Below are 12,576 nucleotides of genomic sequence, written 5' to 3' on the forward strand. Positions count from 1 at the left end.
CTTACGTTTGACACATCCAATTTGTGGGTTACCAGAATAACCTGGGCGACAATAACAGATTGGATAATGGTTGGTAACGCGGCATTCCGCGTGTGGTCCACAGTTACAAGGGCTAACACAACGGGCATTGACGCAGGCTTCTGATCTTGCACATTCACTGTTAGATTTACATCCGACTGTTGGTTCAACCGCTATTTTAAAAGATACAAATTTAATTCATTACTACAGGGACAATTTTTGAAAAATGGTAAAAACTTACGTGGTATACATTCAATCTTAGGATTTCCTTCATATCCAGACGGACAATTACAAATTGCTTGATGATGGTTAATCGAACAGAAAGCACCAATCGCGCATGGTTTATCGTAAAGACATGGGTTTACGCAACGGTCATTTCTGCAGGTCTTGTCATAGGTACAATCCGCATCAGATATACATTCAGGTACAGGTATAACCGTAGGTGATTTAGGTACTACACAAAAATATTAAATAAATATTTAAACATTAAAAACTTAAAAATTAAAACTTACTATTGCTGCATTCCACATGTGGGTTTCCTGTATAACCAGGTGCGCATGTGCACAAAGCTTGATGATATCTAGAGTTACATTGGGCATTCACACCACAGAAGTCAACACTGCAAGCATCTCGACAAGATCCCCTCACGCACTTCTCTCGATCACTGCAGTCGTTATCCACGTGGCATTGCGCTTGGTCATACATAATTGTTCGGCATCGGCCATTGTTATCAATAAATGTATCAGGTGGACATTGACACATAACCGTACGCAGAGGTAATGAATCCAAAACTCTGCACTCTTGATCAATTGAGCATACGTTGTTAATTGCGCACGGGTTCTGGCAGTGTGCGTTGATGCAAGCAAGTTGTGGTGGACAGTCTGAATCAGTTTTACATTCAGGTTCTGGTTGTCTGGGAGCCAAACATTCTTGGTATGGATTGCCATTTGTTCCAATTGGACATTGGCATTTAGGTTGATGGTTACGACCAATACAGGTTGCTGTTACTGCACAGGTCACATCATCGCATACAGGGCGACAGACGCGGTTCAAACGGTCGCATGCTTCGTGATCAGCGCAGTCTTCATTGTATTGACATACGCCAGCAATGCAAGATACAAGTGGGTTACCCTGGGTACCGAAGGGACATTGGCATTTGGCCCGGTGGGCTTGAACCACACATTCACCTCCACGACCACAGGAAGTGGTCAGGCATGGGTTTAAGCAGTTTTCGTTGATACAGGCCTTATCGTAGGGACATTCGTTGTCAGATTTACATTCAGCTGTTGATATAGTAACCAATTAGTTATAGAAAGTTGTGGTATGGTCTAAATATGACTTACGTTTGTAACAAAGTACTTGTGGGTTACCGCCCCAACCATCTGGACATTTGCATGTTGGATGGTGTTGGTTGGTTCTACAATTTGCATTGTTTCCGCATGGATTTGCAAGGGCGCATGGGTCTTGGCAGCGTTGGTTGATACAAGCGCGGTCATTAGCGCATTCTGAACTGGTGGTACATTCTGGCTTGTTTTGGGGTACTACAAAGTCATTTTAAAGGTATAATTGTTACTTAAGTCATATTTCTACTACTACCTTGGCTACATTTAATAAATGGATCACCAACTAATCCCGGTGGACATCTACACAAAGCCTTATGATTCGTCGGGGAACATTTCGCGGTCAACGCGCATGGGTTCGCAACAGCACATGGGTTAACACATTGTCTGTTCAAACAAGTCTCACTCAATGAGCAATCATCGCTTGATTTACATCCAGGTTCATCATGAGGTGCTAAGAGAAAATCAATTACTTTCTACTCATTCTAAGGAAAATATCTTATATCTAATTATTGTGTTGCTGTCAAAATTATAAACAATTAGGATAAGGAGTAAAAAGGGATCAACTAAAAAATTAATCATTGCTGAAAAATAAAATTGGTTAGTGGATGACAATTGAATTTGATAGTTACCTAGACGACATTCCTTATCAGCGTCACCAACGTAACCTGGCAAGCATAAGCAAGACATGGTACGCAGTGGTAGAGTATCAACAACAGAACATTCCGCATTAACACCACATGGTCTAGTTTCCACGCATGGGTTTTTACAGACTCCGCTGAAACATGCAAGTTTGCTGGTACAATCAGCGTCCATTTTACATTGTGGTTCTACGACAACAGGTGCGATGTTACAGGATATTTGTGGATTGCCGATGTATCCTGGTGGGCAAGAACATTGTGGACGATGGTTGGTCACATGACAAATGGCAGCAAAGCCACAGTTGCATGGATCTTCACAACGTTCATTTCTGCATGCCAGGTTGTAAGGGCATTCTTCATCAACGGTACATTCAGGTCTTTCACATCTGACTTGTGGGTCTCCTCTGAATCTGTCAGGGCAATAGCAACGAGCACGGTGGTTTGAGTCTGCTCTGCAGAATGCGTTGATGCCACACTGTGTGTACAGACATGGGTCAACACATTCTCTGTTTACACAGGATTGTATTGCGGGACATTCAGAATCAGATCGGCAACCAACTAAAATTAGTAAATATGGTTAGGTACATCAATTTTAAGTAGTTTTGCGCTGTGACTTACTTTCAACACAAGCACTATGTGCATTTCCAGTGAAACCATCTCTGCAGAAACAAATGGGTCTGTGTGTTTGTACACGACATTCCGCATTAGCTCCACAGATGTTATCCAGGCAAGGATTGCGACATTGTTGGTTAATACAAGCTTTATCCAGAGTACATTCTGAATCATGAATACATTCAGGTTTGGGTATTTCCACTCTTTGAACACGGCATTGTATTTCAGGTACGCCTTCATAACCAGGTGGGCATGAACACACCGCGTTGTGATTAATAGGTTGACATAAAGCATTAAGACCACAAGCATCTCTGCAAGGGTCTCTGCATTTTTGATTGTAACAAGCTTTGGTCCTAGGGCAGTCTTGATTGATGACACATTCTGGGTACACGCAGGTTGCAGCACCATTTTGTACTCTGCATTGACCATTAGCGCGACATGGAGATGGATTGCATGGATCCACAGGTTCAGCTTGTGGTTCTCGGCAATGTGTGAATGGATCCCCAATCATAGGTGCCGGACAACTGCACACTGGGCTGTGATTGATGACCTGGCAAACAGCATTGAAGCCGCATACACCAGGACATGGGTCAATACATTTCATATTCGAACAAGCACGGTTTCTGGGACAATCTGCGCTGATGGTACATTCTGGTCTACAACCACCTGCATTTGGTGTTCCGAAGAAACCAGGGAGGCATTCACAGATTGCGTTCTTTCCTGATGTGCGGCAGATTGTGTTAATACCGCATGGTGATGGATTGCAGGGATCAACAACTGGTTCATCTATAATAAAATTATTAGAAACAGGTCATACCATCAAATAACAAAACACTAACCTCTTGGTTGGATAAAGTTGCAAAGTCTAAACGCATCTCCAGTATAACCAGGGAGACAAGTACACATTGGAATATGATTAATCACATCACATTGCGCATTGATACCACAAGTTCCCGGACATGGGTCTTGACATTTATTACGAATACAAGCACGATTCATGGGGCAATCAGTGTTGGCAACACATTCAGGTCTGCAAGCTTCATAAGGATTGCCTCTGTATTCCGGCATACATTCACAAACCGCTTGGTCGTATTCCACACGACATCTGGCATTTGAACCACATGGTGATGGTATGCATGGGTCAGGTTTTTCCGGAGGTGGTGGTGGTGTTGCTGTTTTAAATTCAATACAAAATTACTAAACAATTCAATATCCAAGAAGATATCAAGCAAAGTAGATCTACATGCAGAGATAAAAAGAAAGCAAGTAAAGTGGTAACATCAGCGCTTACGTGGAATTGGTTGGCAAGAAGTGAATGGGTCACCGATATATCCAGTTACGCATACGCAGTTTGGTACATGGTGTATAACATGACATTCGGCATTATACCCGCATGAACCTGGGCAAGGATCTCTACATTTAGAGTGGATGCACGCTAAATTAGACGAGCATTCTTGGTTTACAACGCATTCAGGTCTGCAGTTTGGTGGTGTGCCGATAAACGTGGGTATACATGTACAAGTGTATTGTTCATTTGGTAACGGGTCGCATTTGGCATTTTGGCCGCATGGTGAGGGCACGCAAGGGTCACGGGGTATATCAACAGGTCGTGGGCGTTCTTCCGCTATAGAAAATATACATTTGTCTTCAAATAGGTTGTTTTTGGGGTTAGTGAGTATCTTACGAATTGGGTAGCATCTTATAAACGGATCACCAGTATTCCTCGGTGGACAACTACAGATTGGGTTGTGGTTTATAACCTGGCATTGAGCGCTTATTCCGCAGGTGCCTGGACATGGGTCAATACATTTCTGAGCCACACACGCTTCGTTCAATGGACATTCAGAACTTGTAACACATTCTGGGCGACAGGTTGGTGGTGCACCAATGTAACCTGGTACGCATGAACATATTGCTTGTCCGTTTATTTCACGGCATTGGCTGTTTGGTCCGCAAGGGCTGGGGTTGCATGGGTGACTTGGTTCAGGTACTAAAATAGTTTCTACATAAATATCTAGACTTATGGTTGTAGAGTGGGTTAACATACTTTCGATTTTGCGACAAACAAAGAATGGGTCACCAGAATATCCTGGTATACAGGTACACATTGGCACGTGGTTGATAACATCACATTCAGCGTTTTGTCCGCAAGTTCCAGGGCATGGGTCTTTGCATTTGTTTCTAATACAAGCTAATGATTGGGGGCAATCATTGTTCAAAACGCATTCAGGTCGGCATCCTCTATAAGGATCACCATGATATTCTGGGAGACATGTACAAATACCATTTCTGCATTGGGCGTTAGGTCCGCATGGGCTAGGGTTGCACGGGTCTGTTACCACAGGATCCGCAGGTGGTGGTGGTTTTGGATAACAGTTTGTGAATGGATCACCTGTATAACCAGCTGGGCATGTACAAATTGGTACGTGGTTGAGAACATTACACTGAGCATTTGCTCCGCATGATCCAGGGCAAGGATCCCTACATTTTTCTCTCATACACGCAAGGTTACTTGAGCATTCCGGATTGATGGTACATTCAGGGCGACAGTTTGGTGGATTGCCAATATAATTTGGTAGGCATGAACAAGATGGTGAACCACCTATATCTCTACATTGTGAGTAAGGCCCACAAGGGGATGGTACACAAGGGTTGACAAAAACAGGTTTTGGTGGGTCTTGAGGTGGTGCTGAAAGAAATTCATAAAATATTATACACCCTGAAATAAATTTCCAAAAATAAGTCTTACGTGGTATTGGGTAACATCTGGTAAATGGATCTCCAGTATGACGAGCAATACAAGAACAGATTGGGCTGTGATTAATAACTTCACACCTAGCATTCAATCCACAGGTGCCTGGGCATGGGTCTACACATTTGTAATTGACACAAGCTCTGGTCAAAGGACATTCAGAGCTTACTGTGCATTCTGGTCTACAACCAGGTGGGCTACCAATATAATTGGGCAGGCAAGAGCAAATTGCTTGGCCTTGGACATTTCTACATTGGCTATTAGGGCCGCAAGGTGATGGATTACATGGATCAATTGGATCATGTACAACCGCTACAATTACATTTATATATCCATTACTTAGGGCTTATTTTGCCAAAAAAAAAAAACTTACGTTCCGGAGGTGGTAAATTGCAATATCTGAATGGGTCTCCAGTATAACCCGCATAGCAGGTACAAGATGGCAAGTGATTAATAACATGGCAGTTGGCATTTTGTCCGCATGTACCAGGACATGGGTCTTTACATTTGTTGTTAACGCATGCTTTGTTTGATGGACAATCACTGTTCAAAACACATTCAGGCCTGCAACCCTCGTATGGATTGCCGTAGTAATCGGGAATACATATACAAGAACCAGCATTGTTATGTTCTTTACAAATTGCGTTCGCACCACATGGTGATGGGAAACAAGGGTTGATATGTTCAACTGGTCTGGGTGTAGGTACTGCAATAAAATTAATATTAATTCTGATCAATAAATCAAAATTATTAATATTACTTTCTGGTAAAATGCATCTTCTGAATGGATCTCCTGTGTAACCAGGGATGCACACACATTGTGGGCTGTGGCTGACCACTCTACATTCCGCATTTTGCCCACATGTACCAGGGCAAGGATCTTTACACTTTTGATTAATACAAGCCAAATGATTTGGACATTCAGGGTTACTGACACATTCAGGCCTACAATTTGGTGGAGCGCCTACGAAAGTTGGGAGGCAGGAGCACGAAGGTGCTTCGTTGACTACACGACATTGTGAGTTAGGCCCACATGGCGATGGCGAGCACAAATTGATAATAACAGGTTCTTCTTCTACAAATAATTGGTTGTGTTGATTATCTCCTCTCGAAAAGGGTAAAATTAACTTACGAATTGGAATGCATCTAATAAACGGATCCCCAGTGAATTTATGTGGACAACTACATATTGGGTTATGGTTGACGACTTGACACTGAGCTGAAAGTCCGCAAGTGCCAGGGCAGGGATCAATGCATTTTTGGTTGACGCATGCTTTGTTCAAATCGCACTCTGAACTAGTAACACATTCTGGTCTGCAAGTTGGTGGTGCACCAATATAGCCTAGTACGCAGGTACATACAGCTTGTCCATTGTGATTGCGACAGATACTGTTTGGCCCGCAAGGGCTAGGGTTACAAGGGTCAGCAATTACTGGTGCTACAAATATCAATTTTTATAAATATTAGGTCCTAAAACTGGTAACAGTAGATCTTACGTGGTATTGGTGAGCAGAGTACAAATGCATTGCCAGTGAAACCTGTTAAACAGGAACACATGGGAATGTGGTTTACAACCGCGCATTCAGCATTAGTACCGCATGTTCCAGGACATGGATCTTTGCATTTGTTACGGATACAGGCTAGGTTTCTGCTGCAGTCCGAGTTTAAGACACATTCTGGTCTACAACCTCGATAAGGGTCACCTTGGTATTCTGGTAAACAAGTACAAATACCATCACGGCATTGTGCATTAGGTCCGCAAGGTGATGGGTTGCATGGGTCAGTGGCAACTGGTTCCGGAGGTGGTGGTGGTTTTGGATAACAATTTGTAAATGGATCTCCAGTGTAACCATCAGGGCAAGTACAAATTGGTACGTGATTGATAACATTGCATCGGGCATTAGCTCCACAAGATCCAGGACATGGATCCCTACATTTTTCACGCATGCAAGCTAAATTACTAGAACATTCTGAATTGATGGTACATTCAGGTCTGCAATTTGGTGGGCTTCCTATATAATTAGCAAGGCAGGAGCATGATGGAGAACCACCAATATCTCTGCATTGCGAGAAAGGTCCACAAGGAGATGGCAAGCACGGGTTTACAATTACAGGAGTTGGTGGGTCTTGTGGTGGAGCTAAAATAGAAAAAAAATACCTGTAAAACCGCTATAAATTATTTTAACTTAACTTACGAGGTATCGGGTAACAACGGGTGAATGGATCACCAGTATATCCAGATTGGCATGAACAGATTGGGCTGTGGTTAACCACTTCACATCTTGCATTCAAACCGCAAGTTCCAGGGCATGGGTCAACACATTTACGATTCAGACAAGCTTTGTTCAATGGACATTCTGAGCTTACAGTACATTCAGGTCTACAAGCTGGTGGGCTGCCAATAAATTCCGGTAAGCATGAACAGACTGCTTGGTTGTTTAATTCACGACACTGTGAGTTAGGCCCACAGGGTGAAGGTTGGCAAGGGTTAACAGGGTCTTGTTGAACAGCTAAAATATTACAGTCAAGTATATAATCTAATAAAAAAAAATTAAAAACCTTACGTTCTGGTGGAGGTAAATTGCAATATCTGAACGGATCGCCAGTGTAACCAGGGCGACAAACACAAGAGGGCAAGTGATTTATAACTTGGCAATCAGCATTTTGTCCGCATGTTCCCGGACATGGGTCTTTACACTTATTGTTGATACACGCTTTGTTTGATGGGCAATCAGAGTTTAGGGTACATTCAGGTCTACAACCCTCGTATGGGTTTCCGATGAATTCTGGCAAACAGGTACAGGATCCTGCATTGTTGCGTTCTTGACAAACTGCGTTAGTACCACATGGCGATGGGAAACAAGGATTAATATGTTCCTGTGGTTTTGGGGCTAAAATAAATTTAATATTAGGTTGATCAATGGTTATGATGGTAGGTGAGGTACCTTCAACAATATCACATCTGGTAAATGGATTTCCAAAGTATCCTTGTAGGCAAACACAGTTAGGCGTGTGGCTTACAACTCTACATTCTGCGTTTTGTCCGCATGTACCAGGACATGGGTCTTTGCATTTGTTGTTGATACAAGCCAAGTGGTTTGCACATTCGCTATTGCTCACACATTCAGGGCGACAATTTGGTGGATTACCAATGTAGTTTGGTAGACAAGAACAAGATGGTGAATTATTTATAACGCGGCATTGTGCATTTGGTCCACATGGTGATGGTTGACAGGGGTCTACTACCACCACAGGTTCTTCTTCTATATAAAATAAATTAAAATTAAAATAGGTATTTGTAAACCAAAATTTGGTTAACATACGGATTATCAAACATCTAATAAATGGATCTCCAGTATAACGTGGTGGACAACTACAAATTGGGTTGTGGTTTACAACTTGACAAGTTGCTCCGATACCGCATGTTCCCGGGCATGGGTCAATACATTTTTGATTAACACAGGCTTGGTTTAGAGCACATTCGGAACTAGTAACACATTCTGGTCTGCAGGTTGGTGGGCTACCAATGTATCCTTGCACGCAGGAGCAAACAGCTTGACCATTGATTTCACGGCATTGACTGTTTGGTCCACATGGAGATGGATGGCACGGATTAACCTTGACTGGTTCTTCGATCTTATGACAAATTACAAATGCGTTTCCTGTGTATCTAGGAATGCAAGAACACATTGGGATGTGATTGACCACATTGCATTCGGCATTTTGTCCACAAGTGCCTGGACAAGGGTCTTTGCACTTATTACGAATACAAGCAAGATTACGGTTGCAGTCATTGTTGAGAACGCATTCTGGTCGGCACCCACGGTACGGATCACCTTGATATTCTGGTAAACAGGTACAAATACCATCCCTGCATTGAGCATTAGCCCCACATGGGGACGGATTGCACGGGTCAGTAATAACAGGTTCCTGTTGTGGTGGTGGTACAGGGCGACAACTTGTAAATGGATCACCAGTATATCCTTGTGGGCAAGTACAAATTGGTGTGTGATTGATAACATTACACTCAGCATTAGACCCGCAGGATCCAGGACATGGATCTCTACATTTTTCTCTCATACATGCAAGATTACTCGAACATTCTGAATTGATAGTACATTCAGGTCTGCAATTTGGTGGGCTTCCAATATAATTAGCAAGGCATGAACAAGATGGCGAACCACCAATATCTCTACATTGAGAATTAGGTCCACAGGGAGATGGCACACATGGGTTTACAATAACAGGTGCTGGGGGGTCTTGAATTGGAGCTGCAATTAATTAAAATTAACGTCAACCTAATTTATTCAGGGGTTAGTCGTGATGACTTACGTGGTATTGGGTAACATCTAGTAAATGGATCTCCAGTGTATCCAGATGTGCAAGAGCAAATAGGACTATGATTAATTGCACTACATTTGGCGTTAAGACCACATACGCCAGGGCATGGGTCAACACATTTTTGGTTTATACACGCTTTGTCTTGAGCACATTCAGAACTGACTGTACATTCTGGTCTACAAGAAGGTGGGCTACCTATAAATTCTGGTAAACATGAGCATACCGCTTGTTCATTGACTTCGCGACATTGACTGTTTGGTCCACATGGTGAAGGGTGGCAAGGGTTTACAGGGGTATGTTGAACCGCTACAATATAAACCATTGAGGTTTATACCTTTTTGGCACCTGAATAAACAATTAACTTACGTTCTGGAGGTATAACGTTGCAATATCTAAATGGATCGCCAGTATAACCAGGGTTGCAGTTACAAGAAGGCAAGTGGTTGATCACTTGACAGTTTGCATTTTGTCCACATGTACCAGGGCATGGATCTTTGCATTTGTTGTTAATGCAAGCTTTGTTTGATGGACAGTCAGAGTTCAGGGTACATTCAGGTCTGCAACCCTCATAGGGATTGCCAATGTATTCCGGAAGACAAGTGCAAGCACCTGCTCCATTGTGTTCTCTACATTGGGCATTGGCCCCACATGGCGATGGTACACAGGGTGTTGCAGGTTCATGTATAACTGGTGCTTCCACCTTAATATGGCACTGAATAAATGGATTACCTTCATATCCGCCAATGCACACACAGTTGGGTGTGTGACTGACAACGCGACATTCGGCATTGTGTCCGCACGTGCCAGGGCATGGATCTTTGCATTTTTGGTTTATACAGGCTAAATGACTAGAGCACTCACTATTACTAACACATTCTGGTCTACAGTTAGGAGGACTATTGATAAATCCTGGTAGGCACGAGCAAGACGGACTATCACCGATTACTTTGCATTGTGCGTTTGGACCGCACGGAGATGGTTGGCATGGGTTTACTACTACAACAGGTTCTTCTTCTAAGAAAATAAAAAAGGTTCAAAACGATGAATTTTTGAGTTATTTTTATCTTACGTATTGGTAGGCACCGAATAAATGGGTCACCAGTATGTCTAGGCATACAACTGCAAATAGGGTTGTGGTTGACCACTTGGCAAAGAGCATTAATTCCACAGGTTCCAGGGCATGGGTCAATACATTTCTGATTAACACATGCTTGGTTCAAAGAACATTCTGAACTAGTAACGCATTCAGGTCGACATGTTGGTGGGCTACCAATGTATCCTGGTACGCATGAGCATACAGCTTGACCATTAATTTCTCTACATTGACTGTTTGGTCCACATGGACTTGGGTTGCAAGGGTTTGTTTTGACTGGTGCTAAAATAATTACTTTAGTATTTCTGAAAATGTGACTTAAGTAGTGGTTCATACGTGGTACTGGTGTACAGAGTACAAAAGCATTTCCAGTGTATCCTTGTATGCACGAACACATAGGAATATGGTTTACTACAGCGCATTCAGCATTCTGACCGCATGTTCCAGGGCAAGGGTCTTTGCATTTGTTACGTATACAAGCTTGATTACGATGGCAGTCACTATTTAGGACACATTCTGGTCTGCAACCACGGTATGGGTCTCCTTGGTATTCTGGTAAACAAGTGCAAACACCATCGCGACATTGCGCATTAGGTCCACATGGTGATGGATTGCATGGGTCAGTAGCAACTGGTTCCGGTGGTGGTGGCGGTTTTGGATAACAATTTGTAAATGGATCTCCAGTGTAACCATCTGGGCATACACAATTTGGAGTGTGGTTTATCACATTACATTGAGCATTTGCTCCGCATGAACCAGGGCATGGATCTCTACATTTCTCTCGGATGCAAGCCAGTTACTAGAACATTCCGAGTTGATCCTACATTCAGGTCTGCAATTTGGTGGGCTTCCAATGTAAGTTGCTAAACAAGAGCATGATGGAGATCCACCAATATCTCTACATTCAGAATATGGTCCACATGGGGATGGCACACATGGGTTTACTATAACTGGTGCTGGTGGGTCAGCTAGAGGTGCTATAAAAATTAGGTTTAAAATCTTATCCTGACTATTATAGAATTGAATCTTACGAGGTATAGGGTAACATCTTGTAAATGGATCACCAGTATATCCAGATTGGCATGAGCAAATTGGATTGTGATTAATTACTTCACATCTAGCATTTAGACCACAAGTTCCAGGGCATGGGTCTTTGCATTTTTGATTTACGCAAGCTCTATTCAGCGCACATTCCGAGCTAACAGTACATTCAGGTCTACAATTTGGTGGACTGCCTGAATATTCAGGCAAACATGAACAGACGGCTTGGCCATTTACTTCTCTACACTGACTGTTAGGTCCGCAGGGTGAAGGTTGGCACGGATTAATAGGGTCTTGTTGAACCGCTATAAATGCTAAGTTAGAAATTTCTAAGTTATTAAAATTGATAGTCTTACGTTCTGGTGGAGGTAAATTGCAATATCTGAATGGATCTCCAGTGTATCCAGGTATACAAATACAAGAGGGCAAGTGGTTGATAACTTGGCAGTTGGCATTTTGTCCACAAGTTCCAGGACAAGGATCTTTACACTTGTTACTAATACAGGCCTTATTTGATGGGCAATCACTATTCAAAACACATTCAGGTCTACATCCTTCATAGGGATTGCCTATGTATTCTGGTAAACAGCTACAAGAACCTGCATTATTTTGCTCCTTACAGATTGCATTAGCTCCGCATGGTGATGGAATGCATGGAGTTGGTCTTTCCTGAATAACTGGTGTTGCTAAAATATGTTTAACGTAAATTTATGTGGTATTAAAATAATTGATGAACCT

The 12,576-nt window shown here is 42.6% G+C and overlaps 1 protein-coding gene across 1 annotated transcript in view; it reads right to left on the reverse strand.

The window, feature by feature from the left end:
* The window catches only part of dpy (fibrillin-like protein dumpy), an 85,664-nt gene that overhangs the window by 4,921 nt on the left and 68,167 nt on the right, over positions 1-12,576 (reverse strand). Inside the window, 26 exon segments of the mRNA XM_065317191.1 lie at positions 6-191; positions 260-472; positions 531-1,301; positions 1,362-1,559; positions 1,615-1,812; positions 1,991-2,557; positions 2,618-3,397; positions 3,451-3,783; positions 3,903-4,235; positions 4,296-4,601; positions 4,659-5,300; positions 5,361-5,675; positions 5,737-6,069; positions 6,124-6,801; positions 6,860-7,501; positions 7,559-7,873; positions 7,928-8,254; positions 8,309-8,626; positions 8,687-9,634; positions 9,696-10,010; positions 10,071-10,718; positions 10,774-11,079; positions 11,134-11,592; positions 11,595-11,774; positions 11,829-12,143; positions 12,195-12,524. Coding sequence (XP_065173263.1) covers positions 6-191; positions 260-472; positions 531-1,301; positions 1,362-1,559; positions 1,615-1,812; positions 1,991-2,557; positions 2,618-3,397; positions 3,451-3,783; positions 3,903-4,235; positions 4,296-4,601; positions 4,659-5,300; positions 5,361-5,675; positions 5,737-6,069; positions 6,124-6,801; positions 6,860-7,501; positions 7,559-7,873; positions 7,928-8,254; positions 8,309-8,626; positions 8,687-9,634; positions 9,696-10,010; positions 10,071-10,718; positions 10,774-11,079; positions 11,134-11,592; positions 11,595-11,774; positions 11,829-12,143; positions 12,195-12,524 — 10,956 coding nt within the window.

The sequence above is a fragment of the Atheta coriaria genome, unplaced genomic scaffold, assembly GCF_025399875.1.
Source record: "Atheta coriaria isolate IRGN ID8LTWV9N9 unplaced genomic scaffold, Caltech_Dcor_3.1 hic_scaffold_3_pilon, whole genome shotgun sequence".
NCBI lineage: Eukaryota > Metazoa > Arthropoda > Insecta > Coleoptera > Staphylinidae > Dalotia > Dalotia coriaria.